This window comes from Camelus ferus, chromosome 34, assembly GCF_009834535.1.
Source record: "Camelus ferus isolate YT-003-E chromosome 34, BCGSAC_Cfer_1.0, whole genome shotgun sequence".
NCBI lineage: Eukaryota > Metazoa > Chordata > Mammalia > Artiodactyla > Camelidae > Camelus > Camelus ferus.
This window is the reverse complement of record NC_045729.1, coordinates 3,745,453-3,767,124: the sequence shown is the minus strand read 5'-3', so window position 1 is coordinate 3,767,124 and position 21,672 is coordinate 3,745,453. Positions and strand designations below refer to the sequence as shown.

At 46.4% G+C, this 21,672-nt stretch overlaps 2 protein-coding genes across 3 annotated transcripts in view; one reads left to right on the top strand and one right to left on the bottom strand.

The window, feature by feature from the left end:
• MANSC4 (MANSC domain containing 4) overlaps positions 1-3,331 on the bottom strand; it is a 14,549-nt gene extending 11,218 nt beyond the window's left edge. Inside the window, exon 1 of one of the 2 annotated variants that reach the window (XM_006194083.3) lies at positions 2,955-3,331. The gene's annotated coding sequence lies outside the window, so the exon portion shown is untranslated. Of the gene's footprint in view, positions 1-1,243; positions 1,382-2,954 lie in introns of those variants that run through there. The other variant, XM_032473433.1, reaches the window with a different exon arrangement.
• KLHL42 (kelch like family member 42) lies at positions 1,035-21,672 on the top strand. The gene is made up of 3 exons (XM_032473432.1): positions 1,035-2,915; positions 11,909-12,102; positions 16,294-21,672. The coding sequence occupies exons 1-3, from the start codon at positions 1,141-1,143 to the stop codon at positions 16,743-16,745; spliced, it is 2,421 nt and encodes an 806-aa protein (XP_032329323.1). The 5' UTR covers positions 1,035-1,140; the 3' UTR covers positions 16,746-21,672.

Sequence of the window (21,672 nt, the reverse complement as noted above, 5' to 3'; positions counted from 1 at the left end):
AAAGAGGTTGCTAAATTCATGATCACTCAACCCCAAAGAACCGTAGATGTCTCGGCTACACGCTCATTGAGAACAGAAGTGTGAGAGGTCCACGTGAGAAAGGAGTCTTATCAGTAATGATTTAAAGGGCAGGTGAAGGAAGGTAAAGGCTAGAAGTTTTCCCCAGAATCCAAGAAAATAACTTGAAGGAGGCAAGTCATAGGTCCATCTTTATTTCCTTTACTTTTCCCAGAGACACTAGAGTCTACCAGAATTTTTTTTCCTATGTCTTTAAAGTTTTAGTTCCTAATTCATGGTGTATTATAAAGAAAATAAAGAATGACAACACCTCACTATGAAACAGCTAATTTACACAAAAAGAAGCACAAGTGTAACCCAACAGTGTGTTGAAAGGATGTCACATTTTACGAAATGACTTTCTTCTCTGATTTTTAACCCTTTCCCTTCCTAACATAAAAAGTTAGCGCTGTAGGAGGTATCACTTGCTTGAAAGACGGGAAATGTACTTATGAAGAAGTTACTATTTAACAATGTTGTCATTCATAAGGAAAACTGAAGCTTGTAATTAAAAAAAAAAAAAAAGAAAAGTCCAAACACATATTCTTTCCAAATTGAGGACTACTGTAGATGGTTCTCAATCTTGGTCTGGGAAAGTTTCCAAGGGGTTTTTGGTAAGAAAAAGTGAACACATACACTCTGCTCGCTCCCAGTCCTCTCTCTCCTTCTTCTCAAAGATAACCTAACGATTACCGCCCACTCCCCCTTTCTGGGATTAATTCTTATCTCATGAGCAACACAAGGTCCTTATTATTGGGGGAGAGGTTTCTATTTGCAGTGTTCGGTGGGAGAAGACGGGCGAGAAGCATCCTTCCTCTAGGCAGTTCTCAGCCGGCGGGACAGGGGTAGGGGTAGGGGTGAGAGTGGCAAGAAAAGCCACCGCTGTAGGCAAGTATGAGCGAAAGAGACCAGACTTTCTACTCAGAGATACCATTCTGTGCCTGTTCACCCAACCAAACTGAAATAGGGAACGCAATGGCCATTAGAAAATATTTTACAAGAAGGTACGTTATCTAACTGTGTTCAGTTGAGTTGTACTTCTTTCTTTTAGCAGCATAAGGATAACGGGCCCCAGCAGCAAATATGAGCTCCTCTGCTTCCCAACCATCGGGTGCACCCCGAGCATTGAGTCCCGCAGAACCTGGGCATCTGGCTGGACCCCCCCTTCCTGCAAGATGGCTCCTACCCGATGGCCACTCAGGACGCTCAGCCCTAGGTGCCACCTACACGTCCAGAGACGGCCCGCGCGCCTCAGCCCCCCGGGACACGATGCCGGACTCGTCCAGCTGGGCGATTCCGGACGTGATGTCCTCTGGACTCCCTGGACCCCGGCTCATTTCATCCCCTTCCAAAAGAAAAGCCCGTTTCTTCTGCTCTCCCCTTCGCGCTGCTAAGGCGGCGCGCAAGAGAAGGCAACCGGCTTCCTCCCGCATCCTGCGCGCCGGGAGCATCACTGCAGACGCCGCGGCCCTCGGAGTCGCAGCGCCCGGCCTGCGAGGGCGGCCGCGGGGACGCGCCTTCCTGGGTCCCGCCGCCCGGGCCCCCGGCCTCCCAGCCCTGCCCGCGGGGCTGGCGCGCGGCGGGGGTCCGGCGGGCGGATGTGCGACGCCGGGCGTGCGAGGCGGCGGCCCGCGCGGGCCGGGATCCCCTCCCCGCGGCCCGCCGGGGCGACCCCAGCGGGGAGCGCGCGCGCCGCCCGGGCCTTTTTTGGCGAGGCCGGAGGCCGGAGAGGCCGGGCCGCCGCGCCGGCGGAGGACGAGGGGCGAGGCTGAGCCGCCGCCCCCCGGGGCCGGGAGGAGGGGCTGCCTGGGGAGGCGCCGCCGAGGCCGGGAGGCGCTGGGCGGGCGCGGGTGGCCCTGCGCTGCCGCCGCCTCCTCCCGGCGCCCTCGTCCGGCGCCCGCCCCGGAACCCGGCGAGCGCGCGGGGGCGGGAGGTGAGCGCGCAGAGCCGGCGGGAGCCCCCGCCGCCCCCAGGCCCCCGGCCATGTCGGCCGAGGAGATGGTGCAGATCCGCCTGGAGGACCGCTGCTACCCGGTGAGCAAGAGGAAGCTGATCGAGCAGAGCGACTACTTCCGCGCCCTCTACCGCTCCGGCATGCGCGAGGCCCTGAGCCCCGAGGCCGGCGGCCCCGAGGTGCAGCAGCTGCGCGGCCTCAGCGCCCCGGGCCTGCGCCTGGTGCTGGACTTCATCAACGCCGGCGGGGCCCGCGAAGGCTGGCTCCTGGGCCCGCGCAGGGGGCAGGGCGGCGGGCTGGAGGAGGAGGAGGACGACATGGACGAGGTGAGCCTGCTGTCCGAGCTGGTGGAGGCGGCCTCCTTCCTGCAGGTCACGTCCCTGCTGCAGCTGCTGCTGTCCCAGGTGCGGCTCAGCAACTGCATGGAGCTGTACCGCCTGGCGCAGGTGTACGGGCTGCCCGACCTGCAGGAGGCCTGCCTGCGCTTCATGGCCGTGCACTTCCACGAGGTGCTGTGCAAGCCCCAGTTCCACCTCCTGGGCTCTTCTCCTCAGGCCCCCGGGGATGTCAACCTCAAGCAGAGCCTGAGAGAGGCCCGGATGACAGGCACTCCTGTCCTCGTGGCGCTGGGGGATTTCTTGGGGGGACCCCTGGCCCCTCACCCCTACCAAGGGGAGCCCCCGTCCATGCTCAGGTATGAGGAGATGACTGAGCGCTGGTTCCCGCTGGCCAACAACCTTCCCCCCGACCTGGTGAATGTCAGGGGGTACGGGTCCGCCATCCTGGACAACTACCTCTTCATAGTGGGCGGGTACCGCATCACCAGCCAGGAGATCTCCGCGGCGCATTCCTACAACCCCAGCACCAACGAGTGGCTCCAGGTGGCCTCCATGAACCAGAAGAGGTAAGCGCCAGCCGCGCTGCTGCTTTCCCATGCACTCACCTGCTCATGAATCGTCCCCCTGATGTTTACCGAGCAGCCCCAGGAGGCTGCGCTGAGATGGGAATGCCGTCCCTGGGAGCGGGAGCGTCGCTGGCCTTGACTTTGGCAAAGTTCCCGATGAACTAAGAACTTGCAAGGAGGAGGAGGCCCCAGGGAGGTCAGCTAACTGAGTAGTTTCCTTGCAGGTACTGCCCTTCAGACAAACTGCCTTTTCCTTCTTCCTTTTTTTCCCCCCTGTCTATCTCAGTGGAAGAAAGATGTCTGTGGTTTCCTAGAAGGATACTTTCAAAGAAAACTTTCATTTTGCTTTTGTTTTTACCAATTTTATTTTTTAGGAACTAATCCTGTTTATAATGACACACGAGGCAGTCAGCTGTAACACTGAATTTCGAGCATCTTTGTTGTTAATGACTTTGAAGCCTTTCACACTGGAACACCAGCTGTGATCAGAAAATAATCATTGGAATTCTAATAATCTTAGCTATCACCTTTCTTCTTCTTCTTATTTTTTTAATCCTCTCTTTGCATCTCACTTTATCCCAGTCTTCATCATGGACCCAAAACCTGGAATTGGTCACCTGCAGAATCAGGATGTTTCCATCCACCCCAGCCTTCTCCCTTCCCATCCTGCAAATCCTTCCCAACATGCACTTGGGTGACTCGAAGAAAGGAAAAGAAAAGGAGGAGATTGGGGGCAGGGGGAGGGAACAGAGCCAGGAAAGGACTGGGAAAGCGAGAGCAAAGAGCATCATAGGAAGAAGTGGTAGGACAAAAAGATGGGAGGGCCCAGGATGGCCCAGAGCCATTCAGAAGGAAGGACAGGAACACCCTGTCTTCTGGTCCACTTGTAGCCATCTCAAGCTCCATCATGGTTCCTGCCCTAAAGTGTGGAGTGAGGAGTCGGGGACTCACAGCCAGGCCAAGAGTCTTAACCGGAATAGGAAAGTCATTATGCATATTTACTTGACTTAAGTTTCCCCCCCAGGCTAGGGGCGTACATTGAGTTTATTTCTATTATAATATAAAATTAAATTTGAAAAGTGTTCTTTTTTTCTAATGATAAAAAATGTATAGTTATTCTGGAAAACTGGAAAAGAATGAAGCAGCAGGAAGACTGTCACCCTTACTCCCCACTTCCTGGAGGAGATAACCATCCGCAGGTTGGCGTATTTTCTTCCAGCCCCTCTTTGGTGCATCATAAATAATTGGGATGATAGTGTGTTTAAAACTTGACATCAGAGAGTTATTTTTAAACACATTCTAAGAACTTTCGTTGAAGCAACGGACATGCAGTGGTGATGGGCGGTGCTCAGATTACGGGTAGAGGCCCAGGAGGGCTGTCTGTCACCTTTACACACGTGTCTCCCACTGTGTCATTTAGTGCTCAGCAGGCCACCCCTAGCTCCACAACTCCAACACCACACCTCACAGGATTCTCTTTTTATCTCCACAAATCGTTGGTAGTCCTGAATGTCCTTTCTGTCCTTTTTGGGGGAAAAAAAGTATTCAAGTAATGCATGAATACATGCTTAGAAAAACTGCAAATGACATGAAAAACCATGTGGTAAAAAATGTGTAGTTATTGACATGTTATATTTATATAGGTATATCTAAACATTTATATTTATAAATTAATAAATGTATATTTATAGTATTAGTATGTTGATAGTGGTTAATAGGGAAAGATGTATATATGTATGCATGTACATATAAGGCTGTATATGCATCTTATATATATTTTTACTCTAAAATTGATTAAGTTATGCTGATTATTATGGCCCTTGATATTTCTACTCTAAATGTTTTTTCTTTAAAAAAAAATTTTTTTTTTGGTGATGGGGAGGTAATTAGGTTAATTAATTAATTTATTTTTAGAGCAGGTACTAGGGATTGAACCCAGGACCCCATGCATGTCAAGCATGTGCTCTACCACTTGAGCTATATCCTCCCCCTCTGAAAGTTTTTTTTATATCAGCAAATGTAGATCCACTTCACTCTTGTTAATGGCTGTATAGTATTCCAGCTTGTAGGTACTGTAATTAGCCCCTCCCTTATTCTTGAGCATTTAGGGCTTCCATTTGCCATTATAAACAATGCCATGTTGAACATCTTGATATATGTGTGCCTATCATAGTAGGCATATGTGAGTTAGTTCTATATGGCAAATGCTGGGAATCCCTGGATAGGTGGGGCAAAGTGTACATGCATTTAAAATTTTGGTAGCTCCTGCCAAGTTGCCCATGAGAAAATTGTTCTGATTTTTCTCTGTCAACAGTGTTTGAGCTTGTCGGTTCCCTGTACTCTTGTGAAGATGTAATCATTTTTTATTTTTACCAGTCTAATGGGCAGAAACACTGGTGTAGATATCTCTGCTTGGAAGAGGAATTGTTCATTTCATATGTCTGTTGGCCATTTGTATATCTTTTATATATGGCCTTTAGTTTTTAAAAAATGTGTTTTTTTTTTTTTGTATTCATTGTAAAAATTCTCTTCATGCATATAGATACTGATCCCTTGTTTCTTAGGTAATGCTGCCTGTGTTCTTCCCTTGCCCTTATTTGATCATAAGGCTCAGAAGTGAAATGCTGGAAGCGACCAGGCAGGTAGGATCAGTGAGTGGAGGGGGTGGGTGAGAGTTACGAACCGGAGAGCTACTGACCCACCGCAAGAGGGCGCCACCTCCCGGCCACAGCTGGGTAATGCCGCATAGGCGCGGGGAATGGTGTGTCAGACCTCCAGATAACCCAGATTTTTAGAGCAACTCGCTCCATCTAAAAAACAAACAAATCGACAAGATCAACAAAAACACTGTAGACCAAACAAAGTGTAGGCCAGAACTGGCCTTGTGAGCCTTCAGTTTTGGACTTCAGATTTATAGTGTATTCTTATAGGAGGAGATTTTAAATGTTTTGTAGTCAAATTTGTCATGTGTGTCCTACGAGCTTTTTATCTTGCGTGGGAAAGCTAGAGGTTCTTGTACATCACTCGTGTATTTCGTGACCTATTCCTTTTACACTTTGGCCATTTTATCTCGACATCTGAATTTGTTTGGGGTTTATTTTCACATAAGGTATAATGTAAGGTTATAATATGTTTTCTGATGTCCCAGTAACCTCAGTTCTTCACTGTGATTTGCTAAACCAGTTACATGCTTATTTTCCTGTTTCCAGATGGACAGACTGGCCATTCCGGTATCAGTAACACATTTTTAAGTTATTGTAGCTTGTGAATCTGTTTTATTCACAAAGACGCATTTGTTCTGTCTTGTTTTATTTTAATTCTCTTGGCTATTCTCCACATATTTTTCTCCTTCAGATAAACTTTAGAATCAGCTTGTCAAGTCCTGTTGGAATCTTGATTGGAATTGCATTGTATTCATAGGTTAATTTGGAGGAGGATTCACAGCTTTATGATACTTTGTAGCTGGATAAATGGTTTATTTCTCTATGTATTTATTTGGGTCTTTTGGTCCCTCAGAAAGGATTTCTTTTATTACCTTTGTATGTATATTTTTTGTTAGGATTTTTGTTTGGTATTTTCTAGTTATTATTTTTTTCTACATAGTTACTTTTTTTCCATTAGATTTTTGAAGTTGAGTGCCATGTTGGAATTTGTGTCTTTCTTTATCTCCTTCAGACTTTGACTCAAATCTGACATAATCTCAACCAAGAGTCCCTTCCTGAACCCTCAGTTAGGCTAAATGTTCAAACTCCTTGCTTTTCTATCATACTCCCCACCTTGAATTGAAATTTTCTGTTTCTGTTTGTTTCTCTGCCTTCTGATTCTGGCCTGTTCAATGCTTATGTATATTCACCCGGCTGATATGGTTTCCAATAAATAATAGATGCTTAAAATGCATGGCTTTTTTGGATTGTGGAATATAGTTTACCTTATTGTAGTAAAAGTAAATGTATATATTTGTATTCTTTTAAAGTGTAACATCACAGTGGAGATTTTTCTCTTGCAACAGTCATGATAGTTATTTAGAATAGCTGAAAAAAAATGATAGGTAGCATTTAATTAAACACTTAACTCTTTACCAGGTACTATTCCTACTACTTCGTGTGCATCGTCTCATTTTGCCTTCACAAGGATTATATGAAGCAGGTTCCCATTTTGCAGAGGCAGAAACTGAGGCTCAGAAAGTAAATTGCTCAAGGTGTGGAAAAAGTAGGGTAACCAAAATGTACATCGCCATTGACTAGGTTATAACCATTTAGAGTGTTGACAAGTTTTGGCTTATAGATTGACAGTGACCATCTCAAGCAGATCTTTAACTTTTCCTTTAAAAAATGATTTTCTTCCAAGAAGTGGAGCACAGGTATTTCATGGTACTCTGCTGCTTGTCAGAGTTTCCTCACGTGTGCCTCAGCGTCACCCAGCCTCTGTGCAGGCAGTGTTCTAGTCACCACTGAATAAACAAACAACAAAGAGGACATGGTTCCTGCCCCACAGGAGCTTATAGTTGAGTTTGGATAATGAGACAAGTGAAAATGAAACCTAGAAGGGGACTGTCCCTGAATAACGCATCTGGCACAGGTTCCAGAAATGCTGCAGGAAACTTAGAATCTTGAGTAGAAAGGGCGGATTTCAGCCTCTGGTTACACAGCATTTCACATCTGCCTTGATTCACCGCCTCGGCCATGTGTCTGTATGGTTTTACTTTGACAGAAGGGTCAAAGGCAGAGCAGCCCGCGTTCCCCAGGGACTGAACAGTGCAGTGATCCCAGGATCTTAAGTAACAAGGGACAGGCGGGAACCCTGGGACTAGGAGATTCTATAAAGCCCTTTGCACCCTGGAGAAATGCTGCCATATGACCAGCAGTGGACCAAAAAAAAGAAAAAGAAAAATGTTTGGTGCTGTGGCCACTACTTGAAAATAGCAGTGTGAGCACACAGCACTGTCGGAGAGGGTGCCTTGAAGTCCAGGCACGCACCACTGCCCAGCGGTCTGAGCGTGGATTTGATCTCAGGAGTTGTCAGGACATAACTCGTCACATGTGAAAGCTTGTGTGCCCACAAGATCGCTTGCTTCCTGTCCCCACTTTAATTAGCGATAACTTGCAGGCATCAGGTTGTTAATTTCTCTCTTTCCAAAGTTGTCTCTGGTCTCTCCCGTTGCCCCGCACGCTTGCTCTGAAATCGGAGTCGGGTTGTGCCCTCCTGCTCTGCGTGTGAACACAGCGAGGCTGGGAGAGACACGCACACGAGTGTCCCACAGAGATGGCGTTCCCGACGTCGGCTCTGGCTGTCCCCTTTCCTCTGAGCCCAAGTTTAGTACTTTAGAGCATTTCTAGAGTCATGGAAACTTCAAGAGATTTTGCCCTCTATGAATAACTAGATGGTGTGAAATAAATAAAGCGTTGTGTCTGTTCACCTCCCCCACCAATATGATTTTGGCCAACAGTTTAAATTGCTTTTGTGTGTGAGTTTCTCAGAGAGTAGAGAGTAGGTAGCAATGGGGACACTTGTTCCTGACCTTCCCTCTCGGCTTCCTGGTCCCCAGGGAGGCTGATACGTGGGGAAGCAGCAGACGGGGAAAGAGGAGACAGAGGTCTCTGATGCCCCACCGACCGCCCAGCCTGCCTCAGAGTGCTTGAGAAAGGGGCTTGCCTTTCAAAGTTTCACTCTGATGGGAACACACTTTTCTGTGCAGCAGGTCCTCACAGCGGTTCACATTTCTTGAGCTCTTACTCAGGGCTGTATACTGTGGTCACGACTTTAGATGTCTTTCCTGTGTCATGCTCACAGCATCTCTGTGAGATGGGTGTTGTTATTGGCCCTGATTCTCCAGAGGGGAAACCGAAGCTCAGCGAGTTTCATTAACTCGCACAGGTTCACAGAACCCGCACCCTGAGCCGCGCAGACCCCCCCTGCATCCCGCATCCCTGCGGTCGTGTAAGTTCTCATGGGTCACTGATTCCTGTGCGCTGCTGGTTAGCGTGTTTCGTGTTCCTTAGCTCTTAAGGATTTAGAGAGCTTTTCATCTCTTCTAAGTGAAGTAGAAATTAAATCGGCATCTAATTTTTCTCACCTTCATTTCTGTTTACTGTAAGTCAAGTATGTAGCTACAACAAATTTATGATTTGGTTTAAAAATTCTTTTTGCCTCCTGAGTGGAGTATGTTGGGGACCCATATTAAGGATACACTGACGAGATGATAATTTTAAAAAATAATGGATAGCCTGGATTCATTCCTTGACCCTTCAGGAGGTGAAGAGTGGAAGAGGCACTGTCAGAGGATGGGCAACGACGTGCTGACTGGCAGGAACTTATGGATGAGGGAGCACTTTGTACATTACGGCCTGTGGCTGCTGCACTTGACAGATGAGAAACTGATCCTCCTGAGGTTAAGAAATGCAGGCAGTGACGTGCAGAAAGGCATCGCCTCTAAGTGACCTCTTGCTGCAGGTTGCCCTCTCAGCTTTCTCAGCGCGCCCTTCTCTCTCCTACTTCACAGATGGGGAAACTGAGCCTCAGATCACCTGAGATTCAGTGACTCGTTCGAGGTCGCAGAGCTGTTGAGTGGTGGGGCTGAGAGTCCCTGGTACAAGCCTGGGGACCTCATAACCCTCGGCGTCTGCCTCTGCATCAAGTGGCCTGCTTTCGGGTGGCAATTTCATCATCAAACAAATTCAATATTGAAAAGTGTTTCTCTCTTCAAGTGAATCTGAGCATGTTGGGGTCTGGCGAGATGGAGCTGTGTACTTGTCACTGCCTATTCATTCAGCCTCAAAAAGAAGCCCCTTACGTATTGCTCAGGACAAATGATTATGCTGGATGGAAATCAAAACCTGTTTTGATCTTACAAAATTTACTATCTGTGTATCTTGGGGAGCAAACACAAATTGTGGGCTGGTAAAATTTAGTGCTTATTTGCAAGCTTTATTTCCTTTGGTTCCCCAAATTTGCACACACAGAGAGGGCATCGTGGTCAGATTTTAAGGACCATTGGCAGCAGGAAAGGTAAGCAACATGAACCAGGGACCCCCCCAGTCACTGCCACCCCGGTGAAGTCTGTTGACATGAAAACCTGAATGGCTGGCTGCGTTTAATGGACAGTGTGAGGCTGTTGATGAAGAAGACTCTATTCACTCTCTGATTTGAAAGGCAAAGCTAAACTAAAACTCATTTATTTATTTATTTTAAAATTTTACTTATTTATTTAGTTTTATTGAAGCACAGTCAGTTACAATGTGTCGGTCTCTGGTGTACAGCACAGTGTCCCAGTCACACATGTACATACATATATTCGTTTTCATATTTTTTTCCATTAAAGTTTATTGCAAGATATTGAGCATAGTTCCCTGTACTATACAAAAGAAACTTTAAAAAAAAATCTATTTTTATACATAGTGGCTAACATTTGTAAATATAAAAACGTATTTAAATGTAAGCATTACAGGCACCTTTAAAAAAAAAAAAAGTCAGTTTTTAGTGGGTGGCGGTTACTAACATATGATCTCTGTTGCAATGCACCAAAACATCTGTCAGGAGACGAGGCAGGGCTCCTGGTTCACGGCTGCTTTTTTTTTTCTTTGTATTATTTAATTATTTTATTTTTGGCAGGGGTGGGGGAGGTAATTAGGTTTATTTATTTACTTTGTTTTTTAGAGGAGGTAGTGGGGATTGAACCCAGGACCTTGTGCATGTTAATAAGCATGTGCTCTACCACTTGAGCTACTCCCTCCCTCTCACTGCTGCTTTTTAACCTACCCTCTTACATCGTTTTTTCATTTGTAGCTTCTACCCCCATTCTTTCTCATCACATTGTCACTTTTGAAGAAATCATTGTGTTGGCTTTAGATGGCCTCTAAATTCACCTGGTCTAGAGTCATTATTTCAAACACTAGAACACTGAGAAACTACGTTGACAGTGCCTTATCTCTGTGTAGTACTCTCTGATGCACTGTTTGCCTTAATGGTCTCGACCACCCTGTGATGGGTCATTATCCCCAGGGCAGAGATGAGGGTCAGGGAGCTGGTTGTGAGCAGAGCAGGGACTGGATCCAGGTCTCTCGCTTTGTGTGGCTGCTCACACTGTTGTAAACTTGAGACAAGTGGCGACATCGCAGTCGCCTGACCCAGCGCTTCTGAATGCTTACCCTTCCTGGCCTTCAAGGAGTCCATGAATCCCTGTGTACCACATCGAAACAAATTAACTCTTTCTTTTCAGCTCAAAAGTCATGAGACTTTTATTCAGTGTCTGAAGCTAATAAGCAGAGTTTAATTTTCTTACTGGATATGGGGCTTAAAACCAGTGTATTTCTCTTTTTAAAATTATTTTACTCTTATGGTAGGCGAGCATTAGTTGATAGAAGTGTTTGTTGAGTTAACATGTATAAATACCCTAAGAATGCTGGATCCAAATATTTTCAATTCGTTCGGTGCTTACCTGCCCCTATTTTCTGTGTTGTGACCCAGGATAGAAGATGTCCTCACAGGGAGGAAGGCGGGCGAGTGATCTGCTTAGGGGAAGTCGTGGTAGACAGGTGCCTGGCCCACCCTGTCTCAGCCACCCTTTGCACGCGCTTGTCTGCGTGCGCAGCGCTGGTGTGCGCCGAGGACGGAGCCCGCCCGCCGGGGGCGGGGAGACAAGGGGTGGGGCGGTGCTTGCTCCCGCTTCCGCAAGAGGTACTGAGTTTAGCGTATACAAGATGTCTTCGGTTCTTGGCTTGAACAAAGCAAGGTTAGTTCTTGTCGTATGGAATTGTTTATCTGCAACAGCTAAAGGTCAGAGACTGCACCATTCTTGTGGGCTCTTGGGCATGAGTGAAATTTGAGATGCCGCTGGGTCATTCCTGTCCCCAGGCGGAGCGCACCCAGCTCCGAGCGCCCGTTTTCTCCGGATGTGCCGCGGGTCCACACGCTGCCTTGGCAGATCACGCTGTTCGCTGTCTCACTTCTGAAATGATCAAAAGAACTGACTTTGGGGGCCTTTGTGTCTCTTTCAGGTCTAACTTCAAACTTGTGGCTGTTAATTCAAAACTCTATGCCATCGGTGGGCAGGCCGTTTCTAACGTTGAGTGTTACAACCCTGAACAGGATGCCTGGAATTTCGTGGCACCCTTACCAAACCCCCTGGCTGAGTTCTCTGCGTGTGAGTGTAAGGGGAAAATTTATGTCATTGGAGGATACACTACCAGAGGTAAGTGAAGGGGGCCTAGAAAGTGGTCCTACGTGTGAGCTTTGGCGGGCGGGGGGAGGGCGGGGGGGCCGCAGGAAACACCAGTGCACCAAGTGTGAGTTCTCTGTCACATGCTACGTATTTACCTTTCTGGAAGGGAGAGCCCTGGATAACCGGGGTGGTTTGGACAGAAGGGGCCTTGACGCCTTTGTGTGAGCATGAAGATTGAGTAAGGTAGGGGGAGCTGTGAGCAGATTTGTGTATGTTCTTCCTTCTCCGGAAACTCCACCTGGTGGTCAGCCGTCCTGGGACTCAGCAGGGTAACTCCCATCCTTCTCCCAAACGCACACCGGATCTGCCCCCTCCAACACTTCGGAGTTTCGTGCCAGCGCATCCTTGCAGGTCTCCGTTTTCCCTTTTGCCCTTGTGTTTGAGCACCATCGTGTCAGATACAGATTCCAGAAATGCAGCTCCAGGCTGTTGTGCGTGAGTCACAGGAGGAGCAAAGAACGGGAATGTAAGAGAATTCTTTCCTGCCCAGCGGCGGGAGGTGGTCGTGCTGTTTAGTAAAGCACACAGATGTGTTCTTCACTTCTTTGGGAGGGCATTTTATTGTTAATAATTTGGAAATAAAAAGTTCCTCCAGCAGGTTTTATATGGCTGGCCTTGGTAGGGAGCATCTCGCAATTTGCTCTTCCGTCATCTCCTAGCCAAGGCAGTCTACTCCCTCACTAGGTCTGTCTGACTGTGTCATGCCCAGAACTTACAGAAAAGGCACAACTGGCCTGTTCAGGCTTTCAGCCACATGTAGAGCTACTGTTATGATTGAAATAGTGAAATAACCTGTTACCCTCTCTGGTGTGATACGGGCAAGACAGAGCTCTCCAGCCCTGGCAGGTAACAAGCATGGACAAATGATGCTGGTGGCCCCATTAAGCTACATGTGACCATCTGTAACTTTGTGAAGGACAGAAATCCACATCATCATAATATAGTGTAGGTGCTAAAAATTCATTTCGCCATGACCAAATGTGTCTTGCTTTGGGATATACATTCGAGGAAGAAGTTGAATGTAAGGTGTTTTATAAGCAGCTGATTGACTTTTTTGGGGGAGGGTTAGGGGGTTTTGATGAACGTGGAGTTCCTCTAACAGTTGATTTGGGGGTGAGGATGGTAGGCAGTGTTTTAGTTTCCTGTGGCTGACTTAACCAGTGACCACACACCTGGTGGCTTACAGCAACAGAAATGTACCCTGCGCAGGTCTGGAGACCAGAAGCCTGACGTCAAGGTGTCGGCAGGTGCGAATCCTTCCTGGCTCTTCCCAGCTCCGGTGGCTCCAGGCACCCCTTGGCTAGTGGCTGTCCCTCCGACCCCCGGCTCCGTCTTCTCATGCCCTCTCCTCTGCGTGTGTCCATGGCTTTCCCTCTTCTGTTCCCTTATAAGGACACCTTTCTCATTGGATTTGGAGCCAACCTGGGTATCCCAGGATCTCATCTTGAGATCCTTGACCTAATTACACCTGCAAAGACCCTTTTTCCAAGGAAGGTCACATTGAGAGGTTCTGGGGGTCAGAAGGTGGACATGTCTTTTGAGGGGCCACCATTCTACTCGCTCCAGGTGGGGTGTTTATTTGCACATTTAAGGGGAGGCAGTGATGAAAAGGAGCATGATCCTGCCGACACCCCGATGTCCCATGGGAAGCAGTGAGCTTTTTCTTTTTTCACTCCAAGTTCTCATCAATTGTGGAGCTATTCCCAGTGTCCCTAGTGATGCTCCCCTGATGATAAGATAATTGGCAGCTTTTCCTTTACAACTAATTGAAGGAAAAAAAAAGAGAGACATAGAAGTCACTGCTTTTACCTTCAACACTGGTGTTCAGGTTACAGTGGTCAACTTTATATACTCAATGAAACCATAGACCCCGGAGAATTCCTGTGTGTGCACATGTACCTCTGTGTGTATCTGTGTGTCTTTTCTCCCAGGAAAGTAAATGCAGTTATTTACTCTTGAACATTTCTAAGAATTCTGATTCCTCCCTAGATTTTGTAACACAGAATGTGCCCTGTGGGCTGACCTAATGCACACATAGCCCCTGGCTTCGCTTCTAACCGGGAGCCGGCAAGCACTGACAGGCAGCTCTGTGACCCAAAGACTGCTCTGCTGGTAGATTTCATGGTTTTTCCATGACCCTGGCTGAGCAAATGTTCTTTAGATTTGACCTGGAAAACCCTTGCTTGTGTGTTTTCTCGTTTCACAAGCCACTACGAAGGTGCCTTCTTTACTTGGGCCACCCACTGTGATTCCTGTCCCGGCCTCCCCGAGTCAAAGCCCCGCGATGGGATGGTTGGGTGATGCGGATGGATGACTGTAACGGTTGAAAACGAGTTTTCTAGTGAGAGGGCAGGACCATTCCCGGTACTCTGAAGCTCCTCTCCTCCTCTGCTTGGCTCTTCCCAGCACTTCCTAATAGTCTCTTGTCTTTAAAACAAGAAATCATAATTGTCATGGAAAAAAAAAATTCTGGACTCAAAGTTGGGGTCTTACCCTGCTGACTTCTTACATTAGGTGAGACTCTTAAAATTTAGTCAGGACGAGTTCATGGTTTTTAGGATAGCTGTTTGATTATTTTAATTCTTTGGCAGGCACTGAAGAAATGAAAAGAAATTCAATTTAAAGTTGTAGTAACCTCTAAAGGGAAGAAGGGTGATTTGTTAAATGTCAGACTCAACTCTAAATGTAAGAGCAAAAAGGTCCACCAATTCAAACCACCTCATCATAGTCTCAGTCCTTGTTGGGTGAGCAGAGAAAACATTTACAGAAGACCTGGAAGGACCTTCAGACCCGGGGCTGAGAAATCCATGGGAGCCTCACTAGAATAAGTCCTTTCTTTATTCATGGGATGGGGAGCCAGGTGGCCCAGGAGCACTTGTTGATAAATTAGTAACTAGACCCCCTAGAGCTGTCTCCTGGGGTGAGCTGTATCACAATTGCTACACAGAAAAGAAACAGACCAAGGTAACAGTGTGGGTGGAAAACAGAAGGACAGTTCCCTAAAGCTGTGACAGTTCTGATACGTCTGCAGGCTTGGGGACGTGTGCAGGCACGGGATCTGGTCTCCTATCAGTGGCTTCTGTGCCCTCTTAGGAGGCACTTGACTTGATGGCGGACAGAGTGATGTAGCCCCTGAAATACTGCCCACCGTGGGTGGGTGCTTCTGTCTCAGGAGGAAGCACGGCCACCAGCTTCTGCAGCAGTCAGCGTGCTGTGCACTTGAGCTGTGCGTCCGTTCCCAAGCCGAGCTGTCTCTCACACTGATAGTTTGTTGTTTAAAAAACAACAACAAACAGAAAGTTCATTCTTTCTGATAACTCAGAGCATTTTTCCTTTTTCTTTTTGCTGAGGCTAAATTATTCCATTTATTCTTTCCCTAAGGAGAAAAGAAAAGAAAAGAAAAGAAAGAACAATTTAAAAAAAAATGTAACAAGGTATTTTAAATTTCACAAGCATTTTTTTTTCCCAAAAGAGAGTAGGCAGTTTTTTTTCCTGAAAACAACTATTAATTCAAAATAATTTCAGGGCACTCTTATCTACTATCTGATTTTATCTACGCAGTAATTAACCCTCTCTTGTGACATGGGCAGGGGAAAGGGGAAGGGCCCTTGTCAGCGTGTCTCTGGTGTTAACGATGGGGAAACAGAATTGCCAAGCGACTCTGGCTTGAAGGCCAGAGGTGAGGTTTTCTCGCGTCTCTCCTGACTCACACACAGCTCTGCGTCCTGTCGGTGAGACAGCCCCGAAACTCCGGCTGGGCTCTCTTGCCTTGTTTGGTAGCATCTGGGGCTCAGCCTGTCATCTGCATTAAGCAGTCAGTAATTCTGTAGAACAGATGTGGGTTCTGCGGCTCGGATTCTTTGTTGACTGGCCTGCTGGTTCTAAAAGGTGTTAAGGGCCCCAGCGAGGAGGGGACGAGCTGCATCGCAGGGGCTCATCTCGGGGCCTTACGGACTCCGAGAGCCTCCTAGGGAGGGGACGGGCCTGAATGCGAGGCCCAGGGTGGGGGGTGGGAGGGTGATTCTAGGCGGATCTCCTCCCAGCCCCTGCTGCCCTGAGACAGCCTTGCCCCTGTGCGCCCAGACCCTTCGGGCGGGACAGAGGGCCGGGTGACAGCCCGGGCGGCCGGGGCGTGACCGGGCCCCTCTCTCTGCGTTGCAGACCGCAACATGAGCATCCTGCAGTACTGCCCCTCCGCCGACCTCTGGACGCTCTTCGAGACGTGCGCCGTGCACATCCGCAAGCAGCAGATGGTGTCGGTGGAGGAGACCATCTACATCGTGGGCGGCTGTCTGCACGAGCTGGGCCCGGGCCGCAGGGGCGGCCAGAGCGAGGACACGCTGGCCGTGCAGTCCTACAACACGGCCACGCGCCGGTGGCTCTGCCTCAAGGAGAACACGTCCAAGTCGGGCCTGAACCTGACGTGCGCGCTGCACAACGACGGGATCTACATCATGAGCCGCGACGTGACGCTGTCCACCAGCCTGGAGCACCGCGTCTTCCTCAAGTACAACATCTTCTCCGACAGCTGGGAGGCCTTCCGGCGCTTCCCCGCCTTCGGCCACAACCTGCTGGTCTCCTCCCTCTACCTGCCCAAGAAGGCAGAAACATGACTGCGCTGACCTAGTGTCTTACATGCTAAGTATTTAAGAGAAACCTGGTTAAAAACCCGCCCCCCCCCCGCCCCCCAAATTGTGTCCAATTTCAAAAGAGACCAATTTTTAAAGGGAAAAAATGTGCATTTTAGGCCACATATACAAAGGCTGTACATAAGCTTACTTGAACTAATTACTTGAAAACTTGTGGAGAAAAGAGACCAACTTGTTTATTTTTTTAATGCTTGATTTTTAAATTATGGGAGCAAATCCATGGTAATGTTTTCACACAGGCAGGATACCCCTTGGGCCAGTGACTGAAACTGATTCTCAAAAAAGAAGATTCATTGTGTCTGCTTAGTAAAGGGCCAAAGTCAATAATTCACATGAATGGTAAAGATGATTTTAAAGCCTGCTTTGTTTAGATCACTTGAAATAGTGATACCTTAAGTGAGAAGGTTTTTTTGTTTTTGTTTTTTTGGTTGTTAATTTACTTGACAAACATATTAACACTATCTTTCTCTTCTTTTCTCCCCCAGTCACACGCACATGTACTTCCAATGTGTTTAAAACAGGGTTCTACGTTCATGTATTTTATTTACACACAGCTTTCCAGGAAATGTGCACCAATGGAACCCAGCATTCCAGTCCTCCTCCAAACCTGCAGAAAGACATTCTCAGTCTTTTTTTCCCCAGTCTTTTTTCCCAGTTATGTATGAATGCTGAGTAAATAGGAAGGTATTTCATGTGTGTAACAGATTGCAGATTTATGTGATCAGATGAGTTGCACTGCTAGGCATTCTGTATTGCTTAAGAGAGGATATATTGTTCAAAAGGATGGATCTCTATATTTTTAAAATTGAGTCTTACATTTAAATGGGAAGGGAAGGAAGCACCAAATAAGGAAAAAGAAATTGCCTTTAAGAGTTGACTTATATTGAATGTATTTGACTTAGTTCTTATTTTAAGCATGAAACGTATTATATTTAGATCAGGCACCTTTCTGATTTAATCTTGGTTTTTTAAATTTATGCTTTTATGGGGTAAGGTCAGGACAGCTTTGACATGTTTGTGCTGGTGACAGGGGATGAGTCCCTTCCTGAGGCTGAAGTGGCATTTGGTGAGATTTCTGAAGTTCAGTGAGGTGCCCTACTTGCCTTGGTTGTTAAATCAGGTAGAACCCAGCTCGAGCAGGTGTTTGTTTACAGCGAGTCAGTTGTCAGTGAATAAAGTCTTCTGCCAATCATAGATCAGCATTTCCTGAAAGATACGCAGGCATATCTCGGAGACATTGCAGTCTGGGTCCAGACCACTGTGATCAAACTGATGAAGCAAGTTGTGAATTTTCTGGTTTCCCAGTCAGTGCATATGAAGGATACCCCATCCTGTAGTCTGTTAAGTGTGCAACAATATTACGTCTTAAAAAAAACAATGTACGTACCTTAATTAAAAAAAATACTTGATTGCCAAAAAAAAAAAAAAAAGCTAACCATCATATCTGATAAGGCAAGATTGCCGCAAAGCTTCAATTTGTGAAAAAAAAAAAAAAAAAAAAAAAAAAGAAGCAGTGTCTTTGAAGTGCAGTGCGGTGAAGCGCCACACAATGAGGTGTGCCTGTGTCCACTCACGGAAGGAAATTTCATTTTGATTGAAAAACACGTTCTGAAATTTTCTGATCTTTTTGCAGTGGAATCAGTTTAAACCGTGAGCTGGGTCCCATCTGTCTGTCCTGACATTCCAGTTCCAGCATGCCTCACTTTAAGAAAGTCCTAGAAAAACAAAAACTGTTACGCAAATCCACACACGCAGCAGACACTGGCCGAGTGCCGCTGGCATGCATTCTCCACGCACATGTGGGACAGGGACATCGATGGCTTTACCAGTGCTTCAGTTTATCCAACAAGTCACTACACGGTTTCTTTACAATCGTGACCTCCTCATGGATTTAAAATAAAGGTCTGGTTGTAAAAATGCTAGTGGCACAGCTTTTCTATTAGGTAAGATGCGGTACGCCTTTATTGTGGACATGGAGACAGATCTTTGTAGCTGTCACCAAATAATCTCACCAGTATCACTGATTTAACTTACAACACTATTTAAGGGTTTCCAAGCCATATCCATTTATTCTCAAATACTTAGTCTTCTTTCTTTTAAAAACTCAACTGAAATCTTCCTGGGAATGGTCCTTTAATAATAGATTTATATTAATTTATATTCACTATAGAATTGAATTTCCAGTGACTTGTAATTTCATGACATATATTTAAAAATCTAATTTATTTTAGATAGTGTTAACTTTTGTTGCTACAAATCTTAGCGCCTTTAAGGCTTAACCTTATATATTTGGCAGATTCTAGTCAGTTAAATTCGTTCTGGACAAACAATTGGAGATTAGCTGGTAAATACCCACATTATATAAAATACAGTATTGTTCCTGCCAACTAGCTCTCTTCCTGATTGCATTCTTGGATCTGTTTTCCTAATGCTGACAATTAGTTTCTTGGGCCAAGTGAAGGCGTACTCCGATCCACAAAGCTCTTTTTATAAACCAGGTTAGATGTGTGTACATGTGCCTATCTGTGTGTCTGTATCTGGCATATTAAGCTCTCTCTAAGATACACAGACTCCTAACAAGACAGTTTCTTGGGGCTGCCAGCAGTACTTAGGCTAAGTGGAAAGTGCAATAAGGCAGATCTGCGGATTTGGGACCTGATCCGTCCTGCTGGGCACATCAGCTGTGTTGACATTTTGAGGGTAATTTTAATTTGGCCCCCACCTCCCTGGTGCTGATGTTATACTGAAGACTCTGCCTGTGATGAAGGCAACGTTGCTCTGAAAGGCTCCCTTTGTTTTCTCCTTCTCTAAATGCTTTCTTCCTCTTTTCTGAGGTGCTTCTGAGGGTGCTGACCTCCCACTGCGGGGAGGGGAGTTACTGGGAGGACCCCAGTGGTGACCACCCTGCACGGGGCAGCCCATTTCACATGGCAGGGTGAGTCCTGGTGTGAACTGTGGAGGGAAGTTGTTAGTTCCTCCTGTCATTCTTCCTGGCTTTCTTTTCTGTACCCTTAGTTTCAGAGGCCTCTGAAAAGTTTTTCTGATGACTGTGTAGGAGTTGATTATTTCAACAGTATTTCTTAAATCTTCATAATGAAGCACTGAGAAGGTTATGGATACTAGTAAGAAACAAGTAGATGAAGATTAAGCATGAATACCAAAGAGAATTTAACCCTGACTTTTTTTTTTGAACCAAAATCCTAAGTAATTCCAAATGCCTTAGATATCAATTGAAGTTGTACTGAGATGGACAAAGCTCTCTCTTTTCCAAGAGAGTAATCAAATGAATGCCTGTTCTTGTTCCATAAACCATTACTTCTAGGGCATGGTGGATACTGTGTTCTCAGGTTTCCAGGTAAAGTCATGACCCTACCTGTTTGGCTGCACAGGTAAATCAAGCGGAAAGGCTTTGGCCTTCATGGCCAACCAGCAATGCAGAGCACTCGAGAGACAGTGTAGCAACAGGAGGGGAATACGGGTGAGCTGTTGGATGCCTTTCTCCTGGACCAGGGATGGGGGATGCGTAACATCTGTGCCACCATTCTTTCAAGGGGGCATTGTGAATGAGTGGCACTCCTTTCCCTCTGGCTGGGAATTGGTCTCAGAGTCCATGTCATTAATGCCTCCAAGCATCCATTACAGCCATCAGTGAGATGAGGTCTCTTTGTCATCCCTGCCTTAGGCAGAGGAGTGAGTGAATTAGGTGAGTAGACATCATCCAAAATGACTTTGAAAGCAGTGAGCTGATTCAGGTTCCCGGAAATACTTATCAAATGTCTATCACGTGCAAGAAAGCACTAAGAAGCAGGGATACAGACACAAGTAAGCCACCATCCCTGACCTTGAAGAGCTCACCGCCTTGTGAGGTTTGCTGCGATGATAACTAGACGGTCCACCTGAAAGATGCCCGCTTTTGTCAGCTCACTGGGGCTCCCTGGCCTTCCTGCCGCTTCAGTCCTGGCCCAGTCTGTCCACTACCTTATGGTTTACTAACACTCAGCATAAACCAGCTTTCCTCTAAATTTGAACATCCCATGCTATGGTTTTTGTTTTTGTTTTTCACAGTATGCTTTTTTTTTCTCTCACTGCTTTCCATAGTTTTCTCTGTACTTCATTATTCAGGAAAAGATGGTATGAAATCTGCTTTATTTAGAAGTACTTACTAGGCTCCACAGCCTATGGACCTGTGGGCTTAGCCGCTTGATCCCGTGAAAAGGAGGAGCAGAGCTTGGAAGGAAGTACCTGGAGAGAAGCAGGCTGTTCACATGTGCATTTATACCTATGCCTTTAAAACACTCCCATAAAAAGTACTTTCAGAGAAATGGACATTAAGACACTATCCCTGACAGAAAGTCAGTTGATTTTGCCTTTGTGATAACTATCAAGGGGTATGTTTCATTCACATAAGAGTATTTTTTATTTTCTGGTATTAACTTAGGAACACGACATAAAATACACACCAGTTGACAGGCTGTGCACAGGCTGACTTCTGCACTTGACATAACCACTTTTATCCATTCCTACAGATTAAGTGTCAATGATGGTCAATTTTGAGTTGCAAAAGGGTGCTGACATGACTTTGGTAGGGTTGGCTGGTGCTTTGTCAAATCAGTGTCCCAGTTTATTACTAGTAAAGAAAAAAAATGTAATTTGCATCATTGTGTCATTTTTTTCCCTTAAACTTAATAGGGGCTCTTTAGATGTCTCTAACAATGTTTTTATTTCTAGTGGTCATTTAAGGAAAAATAATCTGTAGGATGAACAGCTATGTTTTGTTATGACTGATTCTTTATTAAAAAAGCTTGTATTGAGCCTTCAATTTCAAGTGCAGCTTAAAATGTAAACAGTTCACACGATTCATTCAAATACAGTGATGCCTCTGAAGCACTCA

What these genes read in the sequence shown, in the direction of transcription:
- KLHL42 (XM_032473432.1), top strand. Translation starts at nt 1,141, where the DNA reads ATGAGCTCCTCTGCTTCCCAACCATCGGGTGCACCCCGAGCATTGAGT. An exon ending in GCCTCCATGAACCAGAAGAG is followed by an intron (nt 2,916 to 11,908) that starts GTAAGCGCCAGC and finishes TGTCTCTTTCAG; the next exon opens with GTCTAACTTCAAACTTGTGG. An exon ending in TGGAGGATACACTACCAGAG is followed by an intron (nt 12,103 to 16,293) that starts GTAAGTGAAGGG and finishes TCTGCGTTGCAG; the next exon opens with ACCGCAACATGAGCATCCTG.